The sequence below is a fragment of the Balaenoptera ricei genome, chromosome 2 (assembly GCF_028023285.1).
Source record: "Balaenoptera ricei isolate mBalRic1 chromosome 2, mBalRic1.hap2, whole genome shotgun sequence".
In the NCBI taxonomy this organism is placed as follows: Eukaryota; Metazoa; Chordata; class Mammalia; order Artiodactyla; family Balaenopteridae; genus Balaenoptera; species Balaenoptera ricei.
This window is the reverse complement of record NC_082640.1, coordinates 77259132-77287119: the sequence shown is the minus strand read 5'-3', so window position 1 is coordinate 77287119 and position 27988 is coordinate 77259132. Positions and strand designations below refer to the sequence as shown.

At 35.6% G+C, this 27988-nt stretch overlaps 1 protein-coding gene across 2 annotated transcripts in view; it reads left to right on the top strand.

Moving 5' to 3' along the window:
- Positions 1-27988, top strand: part of MINDY2 (MINDY lysine 48 deubiquitinase 2) — a 74620-nt gene that overhangs the window by 19895 nt on the left and 26737 nt on the right. The window contains exons 3-5 of one of the 2 annotated variants that reach the window (XM_059913178.1): positions 5110-5174; positions 14209-14367; positions 22522-22624. In XM_059913178.1, the coding sequence (XP_059769161.1) occupies positions 5110-5174; positions 14209-14367; positions 22522-22624 (327 nt within the window). The remainder of the gene's footprint in view (positions 1-5109; positions 5175-14208; positions 14368-22521; positions 22625-27988) is intronic. The other variant, XM_059913179.1, reaches the window with a different exon arrangement.

Sequence of the window (27988 nt, the reverse complement as noted above, 5' to 3'; positions counted from 1 at the left end):
CCAGTTCTCTGGGGGAACCAGGGATACTTTTTCATTAATAAGCAAACACTAGCAGAAAGATTGTAAAGAAACCATTAAAGGTTTTCCTAGTACCTAGCTGAGGAACTACAGGGAATGGGAATTTTGATTGTCAAAGGTTAGAGGAGGAGGGAATTTTAATTTGGAAATTTCTATTACTGGAGTATTAGAGCAGGGCCAAACATGGACATGGCTTGTTGGAGGGCTTTGGCCTCAAGAAAGCAACATGAAAGCTCCTAGTAAGTGCTAGGAGGTCTAATAAAGTGGGGAAGAAGTGTAGGTGGAAGGCAGAAAATGGTTAGGAAGATGAGGTAAAAAAGCACAACACAAACTAGAATATACACTATGATTTTAACCATCCAAGACAGTTTGTATGATGGTGAGACTAGCATCGTATTATAGTAAGGAAAATAGTTGTTGGGATGATGGTGCTGTCTGACTTTTTAAAAGATAATTTATTTTATCTTTTGAACATAAATACTATAAAAGGAGGTCAATGTTGAAGCATTTTAATTTTGCCCACAGTTGACTGTGTCTCCTCTTTTCCAAATGCTCACCTGGGATAAGTTACCTACTACCTACTGCGAAACCCTCTTCCTTTTTTGGCCTAATGTAGCTGTCAGGTTTTTGTTTCTTAATTTCTGTTTGTCTGAAATATCCCATTAATAGCAAAGTCTTATGGATTCTTTCTTTGAAATTCTTTCCTCTCTCTGTATACTGGTACTTCGGAATGTGATTTATTGCAAGCTCTTTTGTTTCCTCTACTCTCCAAATTAGCCTACATATCAGTGTTATCTTCTTAAAGCACCAATTTCATCCTTCACTTGTCTACTTAAAAACAGAAAGATTCCCTTACGATCTTTCACAAGCAGCCAAACTTACTGATGTATTATTTATGATTTTCTATAATCTGATCAAGGTTACCCATCCAGCCATATTTCCCACCACTCTGCAACATAAATCTTATGTATAAACCTCCTTATAAACTGCCAATATAGCATGATGTTTCTTATATTTGCTTTTCCCATCATTCTTTCTCCCTCAAAGAATGCTTTTTCCCCTCACTGCCTTGGCAAGTTCTGCCGATTTTTCTGAATCCGCTTTAGATACTACCCCCTACAAAGGATATTTCTAAGTGCTACAGGCTTTATCAATATTTCTTTTCAAAATCACTTGGTACTTAAGGCATTTATTACATTTTACACTCTATTATACCTTATTGTTATTTTATTCTGTTTCCTGTATGTTCTTTGCCCAACCAAATTATTAGTTTTTTAAGGGAAACACTCATTTCCAAACACATTAACCTGTTGCTAAACACGGAATAGACTTTCAATAAATACTGTTTTTTTAAAAATGTTTTATTTATTTATTTATTTGGCTGTGTCAGGTCTTAGTTGCGGCATGCAGGATCTTCGTTGCAGCAGGTGGGATCTTTCTTTGCAGCACACAGGCTCTTCACTGCAGCGTGCGGGCTCCAGGGCACGCAGGCTCAGTAGTTGCAGCGTGTGAGCTCTCTAGTTGTGGCACGCGGGCTCCAGAGCCCATGGGCTCAGTAGTTGCAGCATGAGTGCTCTCTAGTTGTGGCGCACGGGCTCTAGAGTGTGCGGGCTCAGTAGTCGTGGCGTGTGGTTTTAGTTGCCCCACGGCATGTGGGACCTTAGTTAGTTCCCCGACCAGGGATCGAACCTGCATCCCCTGCATTGGAAGGCAGATTCTTAACCACTGCACCACCAGGGAAGTCCCTCAATAAATATTTTTGATTGAAGTAGTATTGTTGACCAATTTTGTTATAAAGGTTAGATAAGCTAGACAGAATTCTTAAGAGATGATTTATTTGGATATCTAAAACTGAAAGATGCTCCCTTAAAAACTCAAAATCAGTCTTTTAAAAATATCTAATTCTCTATTACAAACTTTCCTAAAAATACAGATGTCTATTGTTTCATATCACCCCAAAATTTAGTCACTTAGAACAATGAACGTTTATTATCACACAGTATCTGTAGGTCAGGAATCTCGGTGTGGCTAAGTGACTCTGGCTTAAGGTCTCTCATGAGGTTGCAGTCAGTGTGTCAGTTGGGGCTGCAGTCTTATCTCCAGGCCCAACTGAGGAGGATCTGCTTCCGAGCTTACTCACTTGGTTGTTGGCAGGATTCAGTTCCTCACAGGTTGTTGGACCGAGGTTCTCAGTTCCTCATTGACTGTGGCTCTCTGTGGCTCTCTCTCTAGAGGCTTCCTTCAGTTCCTTGCCGTGGGCATCTCCAAAAGGCAGCTCACAAAATGGCAGGTGGCATTCCTCAGAGTGAACAAATGAGAAAGCACCATGACAAACGACACAATATTTTCTTTTATAATTTTGTAAGTGACATTTCATTAATTCTGTTGTATTTGATTCACTAGAAGTGAATCCAGTCCACACTCAAGGGAAGGTGATTATACAAAGGTATGAATACCAGGCTATAGGGCTCACTGAGGTCCATCAGAGAGGCTGCCTCCCTTAGTCAGGCCATTCTTCTCTTGTCTAAAGATCTTTTCTGACCTCAGGAAAAGAGGAGTTGCTTATCTGAGTCTTTCCCAATAATTATTCTATTCTTAGCACCTAAGCTTTAATCTATGATAGCATATCTAGGGTCATTTAGTATTGAATTATGTAATGTTCTGCATCCTGACCCTATTAAAGTTGTAGGAAAGCATACACTACAGTCTTTTATCAGGATAAATACAGAACTTAAATGAGATATAGGATACAAGTATAGCAAATATGTTCTCAATTATTTGAATAAATAATGTATAAAATTTACTCAAAGCGTAGTTTTCAGTTAAATGCTATATTAAAATCTCAACATGTAAATATACAATGTGCCATGTATAGTAAGGATTCAAAAATATTTGTTAAATACCCTTGCTTATATATTTCTGTGAATGAATTAATTTAGTGATTTAGAGTTCCTGTACCTATGGTGGAATAAAATTGTTATTAGTTAGATGTTGCCATCTTAAAGTTCTAAATAAAAGCAAAAATAATAATATATTGATGTTCATAGGAATTCCTTTATTATCAGAGTTGGAGAGATTAAAAGAACACTTTTTTAAAACTTATTTATTTATTTATTTATCTTTGGCTGCATTGGGTCTTCGTTGCTGTGCGCAGCTTTCTCTAGTTGTAGCAAGCAGGGGCTAATCTTTGTTGCGGTGCATGGGCTTCTCATTTGTGGTGGCTTCTCTTGTTGCAGAGCACAGGCTCTAAGCGCATGGGCTTCAGTAGTTGTGGCTCGTCGGCTTAGTAGTTGTGGCTCACAGGCTCCAGAGCGCAGGCTCAGTAGTTGTGGCGCATGAGCTTAGTTGGGATCTTCCCGGACCAGGGCTCGAACCCACGTCCCCTGCACTAGCAGGCGGATTATTAACCACTGTGCCACCAGGGAAGTCCCTAAAAGAATACTTGATGCAGTCTTCAGAAGTTTATTTTGAATTTGAAAATAAAAGTTAATAAAACAGTTTATCAACTTAGTGATTTGGGAGGCTGGCTGAGAAGTTAGTTCCATGTATCACTGTTTATATCAAAATTAATTCCAGATAAATTAAAGATTTAAACGTAAAAAAAGACACATAAAATTACATGAAGAAAGTATATGTGAATGTTTGTATACTCTGAAGAGGTGAAAATCTTTCTAACATGACATCAAACCCATCAAACCCAGAAGCTATAATAGAAGAATTTGACTATACTGAAATTAAATGTTTCTGTATGGTGAAAAGTAGGCAGAAAACATCACCATAAAGTCAGAAGCCATTATGGGAAAAAAAAAATTTACCATGTATAACAGGAAATGTTCTAATTCCTCTAACTGAAAAAGAGCTTTTCTGGTTCAGTAAAAAAAAAAAAAAATGATACTTGTATAGGCAGGCAATTCAAAGAAAAGTATATATAATTAATACATAGTTAAAAAGGCAAAACATGGATAAAAAGTTACTGCATATATTAAAATGATGCTACATATATTTAAAAGGTATCACTTATACTAAAAGTCATTTATAGGGGCTTCCCTGGTAGCACAGTGGTTAAGAATCTGCCTGCCAATGCAGGGAACACAGGTTCAAGCCCTGGGCTGGGAAGATCCCACATGCCGCAGAGCAACTAAGCCCACGTGCCGCAACTACTGAGCCTGCACTCTAGAGACCGCAAGTCACAACTGCTGAGCCCGTATGCCACAACTACTGAAGCCTGCACGCCTAGAGCCTGTGCTCTGCAACAAGAGCAGCCACCGCAATAAGAAGGCCGCGCACTGCAATGAAGAGTAGCCCCCACTCGCCGCAACTAGAGAAAGCCCGCGTGCAGCAACGAAGACCCAATGCAGCCAAAAATAAATAAGTAAATAAATTTATTTTTTAAAAAGTCATTTATATATTAAAAAGGTGATACCAAATGAAAATACATGTATAAAAATATATCAATTTGGGGGAAGTATAGTTGCTTTACAGTATTATATTAGTTTCAGGTGTACAGCATAGTGATTCAGTATTTTTACAGATTACACTCTATTAAAAGCTATTACAAGATAATGGCTATAATTCCCTGTGCTATACAATATATTCTTGTTGCTTATATATTTTATACATAGTAGTTTGTATCTCAATTCCATACCCCTTTCTTGCCTCTCTCTCTCCCCTCTCCTCACTGGTAACCACTAAGATACCAATTTTTTAAATGCAAAAAAAATTTTTGCTTACTTCTAAGAATGACAAACATTTAGAAGACTGATGACACCCATTCTTGGAAAGGTATTTGGGGTAATAGTTATCTTGCTGATAGCAGTGAAACTTGGTAAAAACCTTTTAGAGCTTTATTGTAGTGACATGTAAAGATGCTTAAATGTAAGGAGAAAGAAAAAGAAAGTTCAAAACATAGGATGTACACTGAAAAAAATATGTGAGACCTTAGCTAACAGTTAACACTGACATTCTCTGAATGGGGGGGGGATCAATATTTTATGTTACCTATTGCTACAATTTATAATTAAAACATATTACCTTTGTAATTAGAAAAAAAGTAATATTTTTAAAAGGCAACTTTACAATTTCTTTTTACAGGAGATTACATGCTTGATACAAAGCCAAAAGAAATTTCAGAAATTCAACGTTTAAACTATGAGCAGGTAATAGATACAATTTTTGTTATATTAATATAGTTAATTTTTACTTACAGATATATTCATTGGTCTCTATCAGTGGCTTTTTTTTTTTTTGAATTTTTGAATTTTATTTATTTTTTTATACAGCAGGTTCTTATTAGTTATCTATTTTATACATATTAGTGTATATATGTCAATCCCAATCTCCCAATTCATCACACCACCACCACCCCACCCCACCCCCACATTCCCCCCTTGGTGTCCATACGTTTGTTCTCTACATCTGTGTCTCTATTTCTGCCTTGCAAACCGGTTCATCTGTACCATTTTTATAGGTTCCACATATATGCGTTAATATACGATATGTTTTTCTCTTTCTGACTTACTTCACTCTGTATGACAGTCTCTAGATCCATCCACGTCTCTACAAATGACCCAGTTTTGTTCCTTTTTATGGCTGAGTAATATTCCATTGTATATATGTACCACATCTTCTTTATCCATTCGTCTGTCGATGGGCATTTAGGTTGCTTCCATGACCTGGCTATTGTACATAGTGCTGCAATGAACATTGGGGTGCATGTGTCTTTTTGAATTATGGTTTTCTCAGGGTATATGCCCAGTAGTGGGATTGCTGGGTTGTATGGTAGTTCTATTTTTAGTTTTTTAAGGAACCTCCATACTGTTCTCCATAGTGCCTGTACCAATTTACATTCCCACCAACAGTGCAAGAGTGTTCCCTTTTCTCCACACCCTCTCCAGCATTTATTGTTTCTAGATTTTCTGATGATGCCCATTCTAACTGGTGCGAGGTGATACCTCATTGTAGTTTTGATTTGCATTTCTCTAATAATTAGTGATGTTGAGCATCTTTTCATGTGCTTCGTGGCTGTCTGTATGTCTTCTTTGGAGAAATGTCTATTTAGGTCTTCTGCCCATTTTTGGATTGGGTTGTTTGTTTCTTTAATATTGAGCTGAATGAGCTGTTTATATATTTTGGAGATTAATCCTTTGTCCGTTGATTTGTTTGCAAATATTTTCTCCCATTCTGAAGGTTGTCTTTTTGTCTTGTTTGTGGTTTCCTTTGCTTTGCAAAGCTCTTAAGTCTCATTAGGTCCCATTTGTTTATTTTTATTTCCATTACTCTAGGAGGTGGATCAAAAAAGATCTTGCTGTGATTTATGTCAAAGAGTGTTCTTCCTATGTTTTCTTCTAAGAGTTTTATAGTGTCTGGCCTTACATTTAGGTCTTTAATCCATTTTGAGTTTATTTTTGTGTATGGTGTTAGGGAGTGTTCTAATTTCATTCTTTTACATATAGCTGTCCAGTTTTCCCAGCACCACTTCTTGAAGAGACTGTCTTTTCTCCATTGTATATCCTGGCCTGCTTTGTCATAGATTAGTTGACCATAGGTGCATGGGTTTATCTTTGGTCTTTCTATCCTGTTCCATTGATATATATTTCTGTTTTTGTGCCAGTACCATATTGTCTTGATTACCGTAGCTTTGTAGTATAGTCTTAAGTCCGGGAGTCTGATTCCTCCAGCTCCATTTTTTTCCCTCAAGACTGCTTTGACTATTCGGGGTCTTTTGGGTCTCCATACAAATTTTAAGATTTTTTGTTCTAGTTCTGTAAAAAATGCCATTGGTAATTTGATAGGGATTGCATTGAATCTGTAGATTGCTTTGGGTAGTATAGTCATTTTAACAATATTGATTCTTCCAATCCAAGAAAATGGTATATCTCTCCATCTGTTTGTGTCATCTTTTAAAAAAAAATTTTTTTTTATATCAGGTTCTTATTGGTTATCCATTTTATACATATTAGTGTATATATGTCAATCCCAACTGCTTTTGCTGCATCCCATAGGTTTTGGATTGTCATGTTTTCATTGTAATTTGTCTGTAGATATTTTCTGATTTCCTCTTTAATTTCTTCAGTGATCTCTTAGTTATTTAGTAACGTATTGTTTACCCTCCATGTGTTTGTGTTTTTTATGTTTTTTTTGCTGTAACTGATTTCTAATCTCATAGCGTTGTGGTCGGAAAAGATGCTTGATATGATTTCAATTTTCTTCAATTTACCCAGGCTTGATTTGTGACCCACAATGTGATCAATCCTGGAGAATGTTCCGTGTGCACTTGAGAAGAAAGTGTAATCTGCTATTTTTGGATGGAATGTCCTATAAATATCAATTAACTCTATCTGGTCTATTGTGTCATTTAAAGCTTGTGTTTCCTTATTAATTTTCTGTTGGGATGATCTGTCCATTGGTGTAAATGAGGTGTTAAAAGTCCCCCACTATTATTGTGTTACTGTCGATTTCCTCTTTTATAGCTGTTAGCAGTTGCCTTACGTATTGAGGTGCTCCTGTGTTGGGTGCATATATATTTACAATTGTTATATCTTCTTCTTGGATTGATCCCTTGATCATTATGCAGTGTCCTTCCTTGTCTCTTGTAACATTCTTTATTTTAAAGTCTATTTTATCTGATATGAGTATTGCTACTCCAGCTTTCTTTTGATTTCCATTTGCATGGAATATCTTTTTCCATCCCCTCACTTTCAGTCTGTATGTGTCCCTAGGTCTGAAGTGGGTCTCTTGTAGACAGCATATATATGGGTCTTGTTTTTGTAACCATTCAGCGAGCCTGTGTCTTTTGGGTGGAGCATTTAATCCATTCATGTTTAAGGTAATTATCAATATGTATGTTCCTATGACCATTTTCTTAATTGTTTTGGGTTTGTTTTTGTAGGTCCTTTTCTTCTCTTGTGTTTCCCACTTAGAGAAGTTCCTTTAGCATTTGTTGTAGAGCTGGTTTGGTAGTGCTGAATTCTCCTAGCTTTTGCTTGTCTGTAAAGCTTTTGATTTCTCCATTGAATCTGGATGAGATCCTTGCCAGGTAGAGTAATCTTGGTTGTATGTTCTTGCCTTTCATCACTTTAAATATATTGTGCCACTCCCTTCTGGCTTGTAGAGTTTCTGCTGAGAAATCAGCTGTTAACCTTATGGAGTTCCCTTGTATGTTATTTGTCGTTTTTCCCTTGTTGCTTTCAATAATTTTTCTTTGTCTTTAATTTTTGTCAATTTGATTACTATGTGTGTCGGCGTGTTTCTCCTTGGGTTTATCCTGCCTGGGACTTTCTGCACTTCCTATACTTGGGTGGCTATTTCCCATGTTAGGGAAGTTTTTGACTATAATCTCTTCACATATTTTCTTGGATCCTTTCTCTCTCTCTTCTCCTTATGGGACCCCTATAATGCGAATGTTGTTGCGTTTAATGTTGTCCCAGAGGTCTCTTAGGCTGTCTTCATTTCTTTTCATTCTTTTTTCTTTATTCTGTTCCATGGCAGTGAATTCCACCATTCTGTCTTCCAGGCCACTTATCAGTTCTTCTGCCTCAGTTATTCTGCTATTGATTCCTTCTAGTGTATTTTTCGTTTCAGTTATTGTATTGTTCATCTCTGTTTGTTTGTTTTTTAACTCTTCTAGGTGTTTGTTCTTTAATTCTTCTAGGCCTTTGTTAAACATTTCTTGCATCTTCTTGATCTTTGCCTCCATTCTTTTTCCGAGGTCCTGGATCATCTTCACTATCATTATTCTGAATTCTTTTTCTGGAAGGTTGCCTGTCTCCACTTCATTTAGTTGTTTTCCTGGGGTTTTATCTTGTTCCTTCATCTGGTACAAAGTCCTCTGCCTTTTCATTTTGTCTATCTTTCTGTGAATGTGGTTTTCCTTCCACAGGCTGCAGAATTGTAGTTCTTCTTGCTTCTGCTGTCTGCTCTGTGGTGGATGAGGCTATCTAAGAGGCTTGTGCAAGCTTCCTGATGGGAGGGACTGGTGGTGGGTAGAGCTGGGTGTTGCTCTGGTGGGCAGATCTCAGTAAAACTTTAATCCACTTGTCTGCTGATGGGTGGGGCTGGGTTCCCTCCCTGTTGGTTGTTTGGCCTAAGGCGACCCAGCACTGGAGCCTACCCGGCTCTTTGGTGGGGCTAATGGCAGACTCTGGGAGGGCTCACGCCAAGGAGTACTTCCCATAACTTCTGCTGCCAGTGCCCCTGTCCCCACAGTAAGCCACAGCCACCTCCCACCTCTGCAGGAGACCCTCCAACACTAGCAGGTAGGTCTGGTTCAGTCTCCTATGGGGTCACTGCTCCTTCCCCTGGGTCCCGATGTGCACACTACTTTGTGTGTGCCCTCCAAGAGTGGAGTCTCTGTTTCCCCAGTCCTGTCAAAGTCCTGCAATCAAATCCCGCTAGCCTTCAAAGTCTGATTCTCTAGGAATTCCTCCTCCCGTTGCTGGACCCCCAGGTTGGGAAGCCTGATGTGGACTCAGAACCCTCACTGCAGTGGGTGGACTTCTGTGGTATAAGTGTTCTCCAGTCTGTGAGTCACCCACCCAGCAGTTACGGGATTTGATTTTATTGTGATTGCGCCCCTCCTACCGTCTCACTGCGGCTTCTCCTTCGTCTTTGGATGTGGAGTATCTTTTTTGGTGAGTTCCAGTGTCTTCCTGTCCATGATTGTTCAGCAGTTGGTTGTGATTCCGGTGCTCTTGCAAGAGGGAGTCTCAGTGGCTTTTTGAGCATATTCTTTGTTTTCTCTTTTTACACCCTTTTAAAAATGTAAAAACCATTCTTAGCTCACAGCCTTATTTGACCCACAGGCCATACTTTGCTGATCTCTCTTTTATGTGAACCTATATGCAATGTAGAATGAAACATAGATATTGTTCTACCCACCTATGTAGAATGATAACTTGGTATTTTCCTTGAAAAAATTGACTTTCAAGTGAATTTGTTATTGGTTTATCTTTCCTCATTTGTGTATATTTTACAATTAAATTATATGTAGGAAACAGTTCAGCAAATGATGTCTGGGGTATGTCATTAGGACTAAATCTGCTGTTTCATAGTTTCAATGTGTCTACATTGCTTGGCATGTTCTTTTGAGATACTATTCTGTAATATAGGAGGGGACCACTGGGCTCAAAATTATTGGAGCTGTAAGAAAGCAAGCAGAGCTTCATTTTCTTCAGTATTCTTCCTTTGTTTGACAATGGAAGTCAAGAAGAAGTCAGGTTCTTACAGTGGAAGAAGTATCAGGCAGGGAAGAAACAGACATCATTGGAACCTTTATGTTTACTTTCAAAGTAACCCTTACTACATACTTTCACCAGTATCCAAATGGCAAAAAGAAAACAAAATTCATTTGGTATTGCAAAATTTCTTGAATTTGAATGTTCAGATAATCTAGTCCTAATAAAATGGAAAAGCCAGTATGTTGCATTGCATCTCTGTGTAAGGTAGGAAATCCATAGCTAAAGCCAAATAGGTATGCTAAAACATTTAAATTCTATCGGAATTTGTAGCTTAAAGCAAGGATTTCCAAACATTTTTCACAATGGAAACTTCTTTTCAAATGAAATCTTAGGCTAACCTTCAACATATAAAACCAGTAAATATTTTATAATTATAAAGTGTTATGGTTAAATTTATATCGTTTATTTATCAAATTTGTATCATTTCTTATTGAAATCAACAAGGCTATTATGATTAATACAAAAACTTGAAATTAGAAATTATGGATCGTAGTTGCAGTTTCACATTAACCTCAAAATTCATTTTATTTCTGTTGCACAGTCTTGAGAAAATATTTTTTATTTATTTATTTATTTTAACATCTTTATTTGAAGTATAATTGCTTTACAATGTTGTGTTAGTTTCTGCTGTATAACAAAGTGAATCAGCTATATGTATACATATATCCCCATATCCCCTCCCTCTTGCGTCTCCCTCCCACCCTCCCTATCCCACCGTTCTGGGTGGTCACAAAGCACCAAGCTGATCTCCCTGTGCTATGCAGCTGCTTCCCACTAGCTATCTATTTTACATTTGGTAGAGTATATATGTCAGTGCTACTCTCTCACTTCGTCCCAGGTTACCCTTCCCCATCCCCATGTCCTCAAGTCCATTCTCTATGTCTGCGTCTTTATTCCTGTCCTGCCCCTAGGTTCATCAGAACCATTTTTTTTTTATTCCATATATATGTGTTAGCGTACGGTATTTGTTTTTTGAGAAAATCTTGAGTGATGAGTATTTGCAAATGATATCAGCCCTTTGTTTCAAGTCTGTTTTGCAGTCTCAGGATATGTTTCCATTAAGGTGATCTAGACTCTTGGAAAATGATTCGAAGTGAAGTTTTGCTTCAAAGTTGAAACAGACACTAACAACCACTTGCATTTCTTATAAACATGTCAGACAGAAAGTACCCTGCATTTAAAATAAGCTCTAAAACTATTTATAAGGTATTGTGATTGCATTACCATTAGTTTTGAGGATAGTATGTACCAAGCTGATAAGACTGAGTCTAAGCTGGTGTTTAACGTTCCACAGGTGTGATGTAACCATGTTCTTTTTGTATGGTTTTGTGTGAGCAGAAATGTTTAAGCCTAAATTTTAGAAAGACCAATGCACAGCTGCAGTCTTCCTAATTAAAAACCCTTTTACCAGAAATCATAATATAAACAAAGAGCATATTTTTTTCAGTTTTGCTTAATGATGACAACACAAGAAAATACTGTGTGTGTGTGTGTGTGTTTATGACAGGTTTTTATATGACTGCAAATATATTTTTAAAATATATCTTATATTTAAATTAAAAATTTCACCACGTTAACGGTACATTAAAGAAAAATTCTAAGAAACAGTTGAACTACTGGCTTAAAGGAGTAGTAATCCTTTCTTGTAAGCACCCATTTGGATTCAGGAACAAGATGGCAAAATACTCTTTTTAACTCTTTGTTTATAAATTTGTTTATTTTTATCAGTTTTATTTATGGAGATTATTAAGTGTATTAACTTAGTTATTTTAACATTATATAATCTATTAAAAATGTAGAAGATACATAAAGGTATAAGCTTGAGTCCAGGAGCTGTTAGAAATTATACTTCCCCCTGAAGGAAACTGGATGATTGGCAACTAAGAATTTAACAAATAGCAGAAAAAAATCAGTAGTATCAATAGTAGAGCTATAATCCTACAGTGGCTCATTATTGTTACTATTTTCTCACATTCATCATTGTTATGACTTTAGGAGAAGTTTTAAAACACTGAAAGGAAATAAATGTGAGCTGACTGTTTTCAAGGGTTCAACTTTTAGGAAGACTGAGAAAATATATTGTTTTAGGGGATTATACTTATTAGAGGTGAAACTGACAAAAGCCAAAGAGTATATAACAGTGTTATCCTGTTATAAGTTCTTCATTCATAAATTTAAAACATTTGAATAATTTGTTTTCAGTCTGTATAGTCTCTTAGCATGGAATTTTATAAGTTAATTGGTAAAACAGAACTTTGTTATTATGACCTAAATTTGTCCTTCTCAGATTTCAGTGAGAGTCCCTAATTTTAATATAAAAGGATTTATTTCATGTTCACCCTTTCTACTATAAGCCCTCCAGTAGGCTATAGTCTACTGCTATTTTATATCTTTAGTATGTAGCACAGTGTCTGATTAACAGTAGGGGTTCAATAAAATTTTATCAAATTTTATATATTGGTTTTTATTTGTTCCATCAAATATACCCTCTAAATTATGTCCATATTTAATATATTAAAGCGTTTAGAAAAACATGTTTTAAAATAGTCTTCATTACACACTTACATGACCGTGTTTATTGAGAAAACTGATGTGGACAGAACGACTCTTTAATTTGACCAACAAGTCTTTGTGATCCAGCCTCTTTCTCTCAGACTTCATCTCCCACCATTTACATTGATACATAATTATTACCCAAAGTCCATAGTTTACATTAGGGTTCACTCTTGGTGTTTATACATTCTTTGGGTTTTGAGAAATGTATAATGACATGTATCCACCTTTATAGTATCCTACAGAATAGTTTTCACTGCCGTAAAAATCCGCAGTGCTCTGCCAGTACATCCCTCCCTCCTCCTAACCCCTGGCAACCACTGATCTTTTTACTATCTCCATCGTTTTGTCTTTTCCCACTGTGTCATTTGGAATCATACAATATATTTCAGATTGGCTTCTTTCACTTAGTAATGTACATGTAAATTTTCTCCATGTCTGTTCATGGCTTGATAGCTCATTTCTTTTTCTTTCTTTCTTTTTTTTAAATTGTGGTTAAAAAACGTAATATAAAATTTACTCTCTTAACCATTTTTAAGTGTACAGTTTTGTCGTGTTAACTGTATTTATATTCTTGTGTAACATCTCTAGGACATTTTCATCTTGTAAAACTAAAATTCTATACTCGTTGAACAACTCTCCAGATCTCCCTCCCTCCAGCTCCTGACAAGTACCATTCTACTTTCTATTTCCATGATTTTGACTACTCTAGATATCTCACATAAGTGGAGTCATACAGTATTTGTTCTTTTGCAGCAGCTTATTTCACTCAGCATAATGTCCTCAAGTTTCATCCATGTTGTAGCATGTAATAGGATTTCCTTCTTTTTTTTTTTAAGGCTGAATAATATTCCATTGTATATGTATACTATGTTCCCTTTATCCATTTATCTGTTAATGAACATTTGAGCTGCTTCCACCTCTTGGCTGTTGTGAATAATGCTGCAATGCATATGGGTGTACACATATCTCTCTTCAAGACGATGCTTTAAATTCTTTCAATTCTTTTAGGAATATACCTAGAAGTGGGAGAGGCCTTCCTCTTTGACTAGAAATTTTGTCTTTGGACTTCCTGGTCTAAAAATAGGTCCCTCACCCCTCTCACTCTGTACATCCTTATCCTGTTCAATTTTTCTTACTAATACTTGACTTTATAATTTATGTATTTGTCTCTCATAGTAGAATGTTAGTTCCATGAGATCAGGAACTTTGTTTTATCCACTATTTTATCGTTAGAACTCATACTAGTGCCTGGCACATAGTAGGTACTTAATAATAAAAATTGAAGGGATGAATAAATTGGATAAAATGGAAAATTTGTAGTAAATGTGCCTGCATTTAAATATCTTTTTTGTTGTTGTTTGATTTTCCTCATTTTTTCTCTTCCCCTTTCTGTTTTCAGAATATGAGTGATGCTATGGCAGTACTGCACAAACTACAGACAGGCTTGGATGTAAATGTAAAATTCACTGGTGTTCGAGTGTTTGAATATACACCAGAATGCATAGTATTTGATCTTCTTGATATTCCTTTGTACCATGGATGGCTAGTGGACCCTCAGGTAAGTAGAAAATCTTAAATTATATGAACACAAATATAGTAAAAATCTATTAATTTGGCAAATTAATCTAGATTTATATTTTCTGATACTTATGTTTTTGTGCTTTTACATGAAATTAGCCACATTGTGAGGTTAAGAGCACAGTCCTCCAGACTGCTAAATCTGCCCAAGACTTCTGACTATAATTTCATGGAGTTGGAGGCCAACTACGAAGCTGAGTCCACATCCTCACCAACACTTGTTATTGTTATCTTTTTGATTACAGCCATCCTAGTAGGTGTAAAGTTGTATCCCAGTGTGGATTTGTTTGCATTTCTCTAATGACTAATGATGTTGATCATCTTTTCATGTGCTTATGAGCCATTTGTATATCTTCTTTAGAGAAATATCTGCAGATCTCTTGCCCATTTTTAATTGGGCTATTTGTCTTTTTGTTACTGGGTCCTAAGAGTTCTTTGTATATTTATAATATATAAAGTATGTAAGTATAGAGTATATAGTTTTAGTGCTTAATTTAGGAGTATGATCCATTTTGAGTTGATTTGTGTATATGGTTTGGGGAAGGGATCCAACTTTATTCTTCTGCATGTGGATATTCAGTTGTACCAGCCCCATTTGTTGAAAAGGTTATTCTTTCCCCCAGTGAATTGTCTTGGCAGTCAGAGTGATCTTTGTGAAATAAACCCTCCCCTTTATCCCTGCGCCCTACTCTTTTCCTTAAAAGCCTCCAGTGTAACTAAAATAAGATACAAAATCTTTTTTTTTTTTTTTACTTTTTATTGGCGTATATTTGATTTACAGTGTTGTATTGGTTTCAGGTGTACAGCAAAGTGAATCAGTTATACATGTACATATATCCACTCTTTTTTAGATTCTTTTCCCATATAGTCCGTTAGAGAGTACTGAGTAGAGTTCCCTGTGCTATACAGTAGGTCCTTATTAGTTATCTATTTTATATATAGTAGTGTGTATATGTCAAGCCCAATCTCCCAATTTAACCCTCCCCCCACTTTGCCCCCTGGTAACCATAAGTCTGTTTTCTACGTCTGTGACTCTATTTCTGTTTATTTTTAATTTTATTATTTATTTATTTTTGGCTGTGTTGGGTCTTCATTGTTGTGTGCGGGCTTTCTCTAGTTGTGGCAAGTGGGAGTACTCTCTGTTGCCATGCGCGGGCTTCTCATTGCAGTGGCTTCTCTTGTTGCGGAGCACGGGCTGTAGGCGTGCAGGCTTCAGTAGTTGCAGCACGCAGACCCTAGAGCATGCGGGCTTCAGTAGTTGTGGCGCATGGGCTCAGTAGTTGTGGCTTGCAGATTCCAGAACACAGGCTCAGTAGTTGTGGCGCACGGGCTTAGTTGCTCCACGGCATGTGGGATCTTCCCACACCAGGCCTCAAACCCGTGTCCCCTGCATTGGCAGGCAGATTCTTAACCACTGCACTACCAGGGAAGTCCTTTATTTCTATTTTGCAAATAAGTGCATTTGTACCATTTTTTTAGATACCACATATAAGCGACATCATATGATATATGTCTTTATCTGACTTACTTCAGTCAGTATGACAATCTCTGGGTCCATCCATGTTGCTGCAAATGGCATTATTTCGTTCTTTAAAATAAGATACAAAACCTTTATTAGAGTTTTTATGATATACTGCGTGATCTAGACTCTGCCTCCTGTCAAACTTCACCTCATGTAATTCTCCCACCTTTTTACTACCCTCCAACAACACCAGCTGCCTTTCTATTTTTCAGACATACCAAGCTCATTTCTAGCTCGGGTTTTTGTACTAGCTGATTGCCCACTGTGGAACACTGTTTTACTACCCTAACACATTGTTCTCCCAGATCTCCCCATTTCTAGTTCCTCATTATTCAGGTCTTAGGTCAGATATCACCTTGTTAGAGAGGCCTTCCCTTGTTGAAATTAGTCACCCTCTTTTCCCCCAGTCATTATCTAGAATTATTATTTATTTATTTACTTGATTGACTCTCATCTCCCAGTAGAGTGTATGTTTTTGTTGTTTTTTTTTAATTGATTAATTTATTTATTTCATTTATTATTATGTTTTTGGCTGTGTTGGGTCTTCGTTGCTGTGCATGGGCTTTCTCTAGTTGCAGCGAGCAGGGGCTACTCTTCGTTGCAGTGCACAGACTTCTCATTGTGGTGGCTTCTCTTGTTGAGGAGCATGGGCTTTAGGCACGTGGGCTTCAGTAGTTGTGGCATGCAGGCTCAGTAGTTGTGGCTTGTGGGCTCTAGAGCACAGGCTTAGTAGTTGTGGTGCACGGGCTTAGTTGCTCTGCGGCATGTGGGATCTTCCCAGACCAGGGTTCGAACCCGTGTCCCCTGCACTGGCAGGTGGATTCTTAACCACTGCGCCACCAGAGAAGTCTGAGTGTACGTTTTATAAGAGCTGGGCCCTTATTTCTCATTGTTAAGAACAGTGCCTGGAACATAGTAGGTTCTCAATAGATATTAACTGATGGAATGAAACATGCATGCATGCATGCATGCATGCATTACCTATAGGGGAGGAGAGATCATAATAGCAAGGATTTGATAGTGTTTCTTCATCCCTGTCCTTTGGTAAAGGTAACTGGCATTCTGGGCAGTGAAAGGGTGGCTTACTGTAAGCAGGGCATCTGTATTTTTTTTGGCACTCTGTCTCTGAGAACATCACTGAAAAGTCTAAATATGTCCAGCATCTGAAACCTCCAAGGTGAGTCATGTTGGATCCTGGCAGATGGCAATGCCAGGTAGCCTAGATTCTTGAGGAGGATGAACTTATGACCCAAGGAACTTAAGCCTGAGTTCTTAAAAACTGGACTCAGATCATCCCTCTGACTGTATGTGTAGCTACATATTGCCTGGCAAACAGTTGAATTCATATGCTTAAAGAAAAAAAGGTACTCTAATATAGGACAGAAAATTTTCATCAGACTTTTCTGGTCTACACAGTGGTTTTCAAACTCTTGGGCCTGAGAGCTGTGCTTTTTATCTATTTTACTTACTTGTTTTGTGACAGAAGGATTCTGATGCTGAGAAAGAAAACAGAACAAGGCAAAATCTGAAATCCATAGGTCTCTATGAAATATCTCTCAGAACTGGCTAGTTCTTTGTATTATGATTATGTGTACTGCAAATAATTATCTTGCAAATAAATGTCAGTCATTCTCTGGATGGTGGGCGGGCACCATAGTTCAGCCATGGGAAGGTGTTTCTCCTTTATTAATTGATAATTAACTCTTTAAGAGCAGCATTGGGGGCTTCCCTGGTGGCACAGTGGTTAAGAATCCGCCTGCCAATGCAGGGGACACGGGTTCAAGCCCCGGTCCAGGAAGATCCCACATGCGGCAGAGCAACTAGCTCACGAGCCACAACTACTGAAGCCCGCATGCCTAGAGCCTGTGCTCTACAACAAGAGAAGCCACCAAAATGAGAAGCCCGGACACCACAACAAAGAGTAGCCCCCGCTCGCCGCAACTAGAGAAAGCCCACGTGCAGCAACAAAGACCCAACTCAGCCAAAAATAAATAAATAAATAAATTAATTAATTAATTTTTTTAAAAAGAGCAGCATTGGAAGTCAGATGACAGTGGAAATCATACATTCAATGTGCTGAAAGAAGACAAATGCTAACCTATTTCCTATTCCCAGAAAGATTATCTTTCAAGAATGGAGAGAAATAAAGTCATTTTTAGATTAATTAAGATAGTTTCCTGCCAGCAGACTATCATTAATGGAAATTCTACGCAAGGATTTTGAAAAGAAGGAAAGTGATCCCAGATGAAAGAGTGAATAGAGAGAAAAATAACATGATAAATATAAACGGTTGTTGACTGTATTAAATAATAACATTATCTTTTGGGGTTTAAAAAACATTAGCATATGCAAAAATAATAACATAAGTTGGGAGAAGGGTAAAATATTCTAAGGGCCTAGAATTAATTGTTCAAGAAGAGAGTATTAACTTCTGAATTTGATATGATAGGGGTAGATGTGATAGTTCCTATAACTTCTCTGTCCAACTTGGTAGCCAACTGTTGCTATTTAAGCTTAATTAATATTTACTTCTTAAGTTTCACTAGACACATTTCAATTGCTCAGTAGCCACGTGTGGCTAGTGGATGTCTTACTGGGCAACAAAGATTTGGAATATTTCCATTATTACAGTGTACTCTATTGGATAATGGTCTTTTGGAGTAACCGTGAAAAGAATAGAAAACATAGTGGATAACTTCTATATTAGCAGAAGGGGGGAAATTAATCCTAAAAGAAGGAAGAAAGGGAGGTAAAGGAATGGTAGATTTAATAAATTCAAATATATGAATAATTATAGTAAGTGTCAATAGGACTAAATGCTCTAGTTAAAAGACAATGATTCTGAGGCCGGATTAAAATATATATAGTTGCTGTTACAAGAGACATATATAAGACAGTCTGAAGTTAAACACAAAGATTGCAAATAAAAAGAGAAAAAAGAGATGCCATACTGTTGCTAATCAAAAGAAAGCTGGTGTATCTATAGTAATATCAGAAAGAATAGACTTTTAAGTCAAAAAGCATTACTAATAATAGAATGTTTAATTTGCCAAGAAGATATAATCATTTTAAATTTGTATGTGCCTGGAGACACCTGGAAAGTAAATACCCTGATTGACTGTTTATTCCTTGGACCCATGGGAATTGCCACAAAGAATAAAGGTCAGTTTTTAACAATGGAAAACAAAATTTGTATGCATCTAATAACATAACCTCAAAGTACATAAAGCAAAATTTAACAGAATTATAAGAAGAAAGAAATTGTCATACTGGGAGATTTTAATATACCTTTCACTGTAATTGATAGAAGCAGAAAAGAGAACCTAATGAACATACATTCTTTAAAAACAGTTAATGAACTTTTTGTTTTTGAATAATTCCAGATTTACAGGAAAGTTGCAAAGATATTATTCAGAATGCCCATACATGCTTCTCAGTTTCCCTGAACCTTACACGACCATAGTACATGTGTCAAAACTTACAAATTTAGTGTTGGTACATTACTGTTAACTATATTAGTCTTCGCATTTCACTAATTTTTTCACTAATTTTTTTTGTTGTTGTTGTTCCAGAATCCAATCCAGGGTATCACATTGCATTTTAATCATTGTATCTTCCTAGTCTCCCCTTGTCTCTGCCATTTTCTTAGTCTTTCCTTGTTTTTTATGAACCTGACTATATATTCTTTTCATCCACTCATGAAATTTACAAAAATTGACCTAATGCTGGACCATAAAGCAAGTTTCAACAAATTTTTAAGGATTTAAAATATATGAAGTACAGAATAGTCTCTGACCACAGTGCAAGTAAACTAGAAATCAGCAGAAAAAACCAGTAGGGACTGTCTGGATCAAAAAATCATAATGAAACTTAAAGTATATTTTAAACTACACAACAACTAAATCTATATCAAAACTTGTGAGATTTAGCTGAAACAGTTTTTTTTTTTTTTAGCTAAAACAGTTTTTAAAGGGGTTTTTAAAGCCCTAAAATCGAATATTAAGGAATAATGAGACTGAAAATTAATGAGCTTTATATCTATCTTAAGAGCAAAAGTATTAAAATAGAAGGTAAATATATAATAAAGAAGATTAACAAAGCTAAAATTCTTCAAAAAGGACTTGAAGAGACACTTCACAAAAATGGATACCCAAATGACCAGTGAACGTGTGAACTAGTCATCAGGGAAATGCAGATTAAAACGTAAATGAGATACGACTACACACCCATCAGACTGGCTGACATTTAGAAGTCTGACAATACTAAATATTGGAGAAGATATGCAGTATAGAGAATTTTCATTACATGCTAATGAAAATGTAAATTGACTACCTCCTTTGGAAAGCAGTTTGGAGTTATCTAGTAAAGTTGAGGATAAGACTCAAGAATTTGACAAGGCAAATTCCCTAGAGAAACTAGATTTGTGAAACAGGATAAATGTACAGGAATGTTCATAACAGTATTATTTGTCATCGCCCCAAACTGAAAACAACTTGAATAGCCATCAAAAGATGAATGAATAAATGTATTATAGTATATTCATACTATGGAATGCTATAGTACAATGGAAACAAATAACAGCTGCATACCACTACATACAACTACCTAGTATGTTATATTTTTGCTTATTTGGTTTATTGTTTGTCCTTTCTCTAGAATATAAACTTTATGAAAGCATAGACCATCTATTTTATTCACTGCTGAGTCTTCAGTTTCTCTAACAGCACCTGGTGCATAGTAGTGCATAAAAGGCATCCAAATGAATTAACTGAATGAAATATTAACGTAGAGATCCTGCCTATGAAATTTGAAATCTTTGTATTTTTCATTGCTAGTCTATAGTAGTACAACTGATTTTTATATATTGATCATGTATTTATTATTCTAGGTGTATTTTTATGTATTCCTTAGGATTGAAAATTCAGTTCTTTGGAAAGACAAGTTGAGTCACTAAAGAAAATTGCTGTAATCAGTAAAGGTGTTACAAAAAATAATGAAAATGTAAAGGGATTGTGCTCTCAAACTGCTTCTTAAGGGTCTAAGTTTTCATTTTAAGTAAATGAAAACTGAAAGGCATATTCTTTTGTGTCATTTACCTAGAATCATAGCCAAAAGATCCACTTTCAAAGAAACGGCCTTATTTGGCTCTGTATCAGAAGGTTGACAAGTGAATACATTTGTGTGTTTTAAGCTAACATTAACTGTTTAAGATATGTATGTAACATTTTCCACAGTTTCCTGCTTTAATTTATTCAATTAACTGATCTTTAGCTAACCGTCAGTCCCACTTGGATGGTTAAGAGGCTTTTACCATCCTTGAATTTTGCAGGAACAAAGAAAAATTATAACCTAGAGAAGTTGTTCTCAAACTTTGCTAGGCAGCAGTGGAATGAAAACTTAGGCACTTGAGAAACAACTTGAGTTTTGAATTCTTTTAGCTTTTTAAAAAGCTCCCAGTTTGAAAACCACTGCCCTTACTATTGTGCAGATCTGTCAGTTCTTGTGGTATTCAAAGAGTAGGTATTCATGAAGATCATTTGGATGTGGAAAGAAAACATTGCCTCTCTTTTTTTTTATCTCATTGTATTAATTTGTGTTAATTAATATATTAATTAAGTACATGTAATAATTTACAAATAAATATATTTTAGGGATGGGAGGGCAATCAAAGTAAGTTGTTTAGACAGCAGATATCTATTTTGCTTCAATAGTAAAAGCAAAGTATATGGAAGGAGAGTAGAGATGCCCAATTTTATTTTCCTATACCTTAAAACTTTGAATTTATTTTTCTACTGTACCTTCACAGACAAAGATCAAATAAGAATCATGAGGCAAATATTTTCCCTTATTAATATATATTAACTTTTCTTTAGGAAAATAACATTAGTTATGTCTGCTCATATCTCCACTATGCTAGGAACTAAGTAACAAATAAAATGGGAAACCCTGTTTATCCCATAAATTAACATCTTTTAGATTTGCCTTGCTTTACAATCTTTTTTTTTAATTTTTTTAAAATTTATTTTATTTATTTATTTATTTTTGGCTGTGTTGGGCTTTCTCTAGTTGGGGTGAGCGGGAGCTACTCTTTGTTGCGGTGCACGGGCTTCTCATTGCAGTGGCTTCTGTTGTTGCAGAGCATGGGCTCTAGGCCAGCGGGCTCAGTAGTTGTGGCTCAAGGGCTCTAGAGCGCAGCCTCAGTAGTTGTGGCACACGGGCTTTTAATTGCTCCACCACATACGGGATCTTCCTGGACCAGGGCTCGAACCCATGTCCCCTGCATTGGCAGGTGGATTCTTAACCACTGCACCACCAGGGAAGCCCGCCTTGCTTTACAATCTTAAGAAATAAAGTTGCATATAATAATTCCATTTTATTATTTTTTGCATAATTGAAATATGGCTAAGCAATATTGTTCATAATACGTTATTGTGAGCCATAAACAAAACTGGAAACTGTTGGGTGTTGATTTTAGTGCTGATTTTCTTTTTTCATAAGTAATACTTTTATATTTAGTATTATATTAGAATAAAACCCTCAAGAGTTATATGGGTTTCTTTGTTATTGTTTTTAATTTTATCATGATTAGTGAGACAGTTGTTTGTTTTGTAGATTGATGACATTGTAAAAGCTGTTGGTAACTGCAGCTACAACCAGCTAGTGGAGAAGATCATCTCTTGTAAGCAGTCAGACAACAGTGAGCTGGTTAGTGAAGGTGGGTGAGTGTTGCTATTATCTGACTTACTCTTGGCAAAGTAACTTGTCTTAAAATTTAATATCTTTCAAATGTCTTAAATACAACTTCTAAAAAATAAAAGTGATTCTACCTGTGAGAATTAAAAGAAGTAATTATTCATAAAGGTACTAGTGAAAGGTTTTTCCTAGAACCCTTTTTACTTGTTTTGTAAAATCACTCCTGGATTCTAATAAAAGTCTTTGGAATCACTTGCTATCTTTGATATAATCAGTTACCCAAGGGTTACTGATGATTATTCTTTTAAAAAAGAGTTATTATTTGGGAGTACTGAGGGAACTTTATAATTCATCCTGAATACTTCTGTTGACTGAGATGTGTATTATGGTACTCAAGTGTTCATTTTAGTAGAGCTCTACCTTATATTTCAGTACAATATAGTATATTAAAGCTCTATTCTGGATCAGAGTACACCTTTGATCATCAGTTTCCCTAATCCTTAGCTAAAATTAAAAATTGCTAAATTCATCAACATAGAAGTGTTTTTTTTGTGTTTGTTTGTTTGTTTGTTTTTTAAGCTGTGTTCCAGTCAGTGAAGGGAAGAGCAGATTTGAAACCAGAGTGCTTTCAGAAACCATAGCATTTGGGTATAACTTCACCATCACCCACTTCACTTTTTCATAAATGTACACAAATACTGAGACTGCTGTTCTCCTCAGTTTGAAGGGTTAACAAAAGAAAGAGAAATCGTGAGAAGCAGACACACAGTTCTTTCACATGAGGTATAATAAAAATTTATTATCGTCACTACATTTTAAAAAATTAAAACCAAATGACTACAAGAGTACCTAAGAACATATGAAGGAAGATGTGTACATGAATCTCATACTATATTGATTAATAAGAACCCAACTAATTACACTACTCAATTATCCAGAAGTTTAACATGTTTATGCAAGAGGCCAGTAGCAGGAAAATACACAGTGTGTTAGTTGAGGCTCATCTAGTCTTTTACTTGCAATAAACACACAGATATTCAGTGATATTGATCATTGATTTGTGTGACGCCTCTTTCACTACAACCTAAGGCAGCAAAGTTTAAATTTTAGGGGAGAGAGGAGCAACAAAAGTTGTTACAAAAAATGTTTTCCCTCAGTTAACAAAATTCCACTCACTAGAACTTTCCATTCTTTATCCAAGCTCTCATTACTGTAAATATTCTTAGAAAGCAGGCTATAAAGAAAGTATCCATCTGTGGATTCCTACTTTCTCAGTAACTTTCAGTATACTATTCAGTAGTAATTGAGAGAACAGTAGGGTCCAGAAAGTGTTAACAGATGGAATGATAGCCAATAAGTGATATTTGGATGAATATATTTATAAGGTAAGAAGCTATGGGAAACACTAATGTTAACAGCATTTTCACCAAGCTAGGCTGCAATGTAACAGGGGTAGGACTTATTACACTAGCAGAATGAACAACAACCAAAAAACAGTCCCTTCATCACTTCTCCTTTTTCTCAACGTGGTTTTACAACTATTATTATTATTTCTCTGGTATTGAATCCCTGGGATAACAAAAAACTATAGCTAATTTGTATAGAATTGATAACTTGAGAAGAACATCTTGGTAAAAGCAAGTAGGAATCTTCCTCTTTAGTGGTATAGAATTTTCAGGTAATATATATCAGAGCTGATTAATTCCTTGATATATAAATTTCGTAATGGTGAAATTCTGCTTATCATATTTCCATACATAGTCAAGGAAAAATTATATATGAAATTCAGTACAATTAAAAAGCTAAACTAGTTTTTTGTTTATAAGAAATTACAAATATGTAGTCTGTTTGAAATAAGTATTCAATCCCAATGACTACTTGTATAAGGCACTATGAAATCATTAAGGAAGTAAAAGGCCACAATGGACATTTTTTCTTATATAATATAGCAATTAGCTTTTTTTCCATTTTCTTCATCATATTTTCTTGGGTATATTGTTCAACCAAAGTAGTCTGCTTTCTTTTTCTGTTTAGCCTACAACTGTAACTTTCCTTCTGAATCATAAAATATCCCAAAGTGGTTTATTTCTAATCCTTCTTTATTAAAAATTATTAAACTTTGGTCTTAGATGATTTTTTAAAAATTCAAATATTTTATCTCCATAAGGTGCAGAATACAAGAAATATGTTTACTATCATTCTTTTTTGATGAAAAAGAAATATTATTTAGTTAATAGTCAAATAGAATTAGATATTCTTTCAACTTCTTTCAGAGAACATTTATTTTTTTCTGGTGGCAATACCTTGTAAGTAAAAGTACAGAACTTTTACATGTACATAGAATATTTATTATTTGCTACCTCTTTTGGATATTAATACTTTTTTGAATCAAGTTATAATGATGGGTTGTGGCATGGCAGCAAAAATCAACAAGGAAAAAAATAGCACAGTACCAGTTTCCAGACTTCACGATAACTGGTCATTTAATTCCCGAAGATCTCTCAGGAATAATTTCTTCTTTAACAGTTGTTTCTAGGTAAAAAAAAATATGCTTAAGGAAATTATTCCAGCATATTCACTTATTCGAGCTCACTTATTGAGCTTTTATTATGTGCCATAAACACTGAAGATTATAGTTTGAGTTCATATTATTTTTGATTAAATAATATTGATTTCCTTTTATTTTTCTTTCTCTTTTATTTTGGAAAAACTCAAACCCATGAAACTGGAATAGCACAATGAATATATGTACCTATATACATATTTGTACATATATATGTTTCATCTAAATTCACCAATTATTAGCATATTGAATTTTTACTTTCTGTATTCACACACACACAATTTTTTTCCTAAATCATGTGACAATTAATTGCAAATATAGCACTTTATCCATTAACTCTCCAATATTTGTCTCCTAAGAACAAAGAATTTTCCTATGTAATCACAATGCAGTTGTCTCTGGAAATTTAACATTGATACAATACTATTATCTAATATACTGTTTATATTCAAAATTCCCCAGTTGTCCCAGTAATTCCCCTTATAGCTTTTAAGTTTTTTCAGTGTAAGTTTCAATCAAGTATCATTTAATTATCATATCAATTTAGTCTCCTGTAATCTAGAACAGAAGATCCCTATCCTCTTTTCTTTTTTTTTTTTTCTTTTTGGTCTTTTGTGGTATTTACTTTTCTTTATAGTCCAGGCTAGTTGTTTTATAGAATAGTCCTCAATTTGGATTCATCTGATTGTTTCCTCATTAGTAGATTTGGGTTATATATTTCCCGTGGGAATACTACATAGGCGACATTGTGTCTTTCCTAGTGCATCAAATCAGGTGGCACATGATGTCTGATTATCCCATTGGTGGTGATGTTCAAATAGGATTAAGGTGATATTTACCAGATTTTTTGTTGTTGGAAAGATGCCCTTTGCCATTTGTAATTAATAAGTAATCTCTGATATTATGTTTTGAAACTCCATAATTTGTTTAGTTATGAAAAGTTGAAACTAGATTAGGCTTTTGAATATTCCACTAAAATCACACAGGTGTCACTGTTTACAAGTTGGTAGAAGAATTAGGAAACATTTTTCTCTCTAAGTCTAAATTAGTCTACGCTCTATGGTTTGGGGAGAAATAAATTTGTTTGCATTTATAATAATCAGCACTAAATTTTATAAATTAATACCAGTTAAGTTCCAGTCTTCACTTTGCCATAACTAGTTTTATGTCCTTGAGCAAGTCACTTATTCTCTCTGAATCCATGTCCTGTTCTCTAGAAACAAACAGCTGAGAAAGACTTTTCTAGTGTTAAACTTTTGAATTTCATACATGAAAGTAACATTGTGCTATATCTCCACTGAATTTTTGTATCTTTTTGGAAGGGTTTTGTAGAGAGTATGTTGTATGAATGAGGTAAGGGAGGGACATTTAGAAACATCTTTCTGAAGGAAGTGTTTAGTTACATGGATATTATAGACAGCAGTGGTACTTCTCAGCACAGGCATAATGCTTACTTTTTAAATGCTATATAACAGAAAATGCTTTAGTATATAACTAATACATTCTACTCAATGACTTAGTATTTAGCAAAGTAATGATAATAATTGAGGACGGGTCTTATGGTTAAATGTATAAAACCAGGAAGTTGCAAATGAGCTATAAATTTCCTTTGGCTGTGGCCTTCTGTATAACTTTTTGTACTTCCCGTCCTACATTACCAATTCCTTGGAATAGTATGATATATTGGTAACTTTTTACAACCACTTTGCAGCTTGAAGTGCTATGGCTTGACACTAAAAGTGAGGGAGTGGAATAAATCTATATTATGTAGCTGCCTCTGGCCCTACCAAGTTTCTACCAAGTTTATTTTCAATTTTTTGTTGAGTCATCAGTTTCTTAACACAGATTCATCTTTGCTCCCTATATCTGCACCTCCCTGCTCACTTACAAAACTTTTTGAGCATTCTCCTCCCCCCTATTCCTTTTTAAAGAAAGGGAGCAAAAGGAGGAAGGAAGAGAAAAAAGGAAAGAGAGAAATATAGGCTTTTAAAATATTTATACAACTGATTCTCATTATTACTGATAGTTATGTTCCATGAAGTTGCTGTGAACACTGAATTAGTGAATATCAAACCACTGCTCATAGGGGAGACACAACATTAGGTTCCTGTGAGCCTCTGGTCACAAGATTTTCATCAACTTATCAATATATAACCTTGTTTTTTGTGTGTTTCTGTTGAGAGACACCTTATTTATTTATTTTTTGTAACATCTTTATTGAAGTATAATTGATTTACAATGGTGTGTTAGTTTCTGCTTTATAACAAAGTGAGTCAGCTATACATATACATATATCCCCATATCTCCTCCCTCTTGCGTCTCCCTCCCACCCTCCCTATCCCACCCCTCTAGGTGGTCACAAAGCACCGAGCTGATCTCCCTGTGCTATGCGGCTGCTTCCTACTAGCTATCTGTTTTACATTTGGTAGTATATATACGTCCATGCCACTTAGAGACACCTTGTTTAATATATATTATTGATTCAGTAACATTAAACTCATATCCAACAGCTCTGTAACTCATGCCTGGCTGAAGCTGCAAAAATATGCATTGTCTCTATAAGGCACATCACAACCTTTGTGTGCTTAGGAACACTAGCTTCAGCATTATGCTTGGCGGCCATTTTACACAGTAAAAATCACTCCAAAGAAACACAGAAATTTCACAAAATGTGAAAAATGTGGCATTAAATAGAATGTGAAAATGACATTTGTTCACAGTATGAGAGCTGAAACAAGAAGGTGAAACACTATTGCCTATTTTGACTTCAGTGGGGAATGTGTGTGTTAGGTGACTCAATTTTTTTGCTGCTTTGCACATATT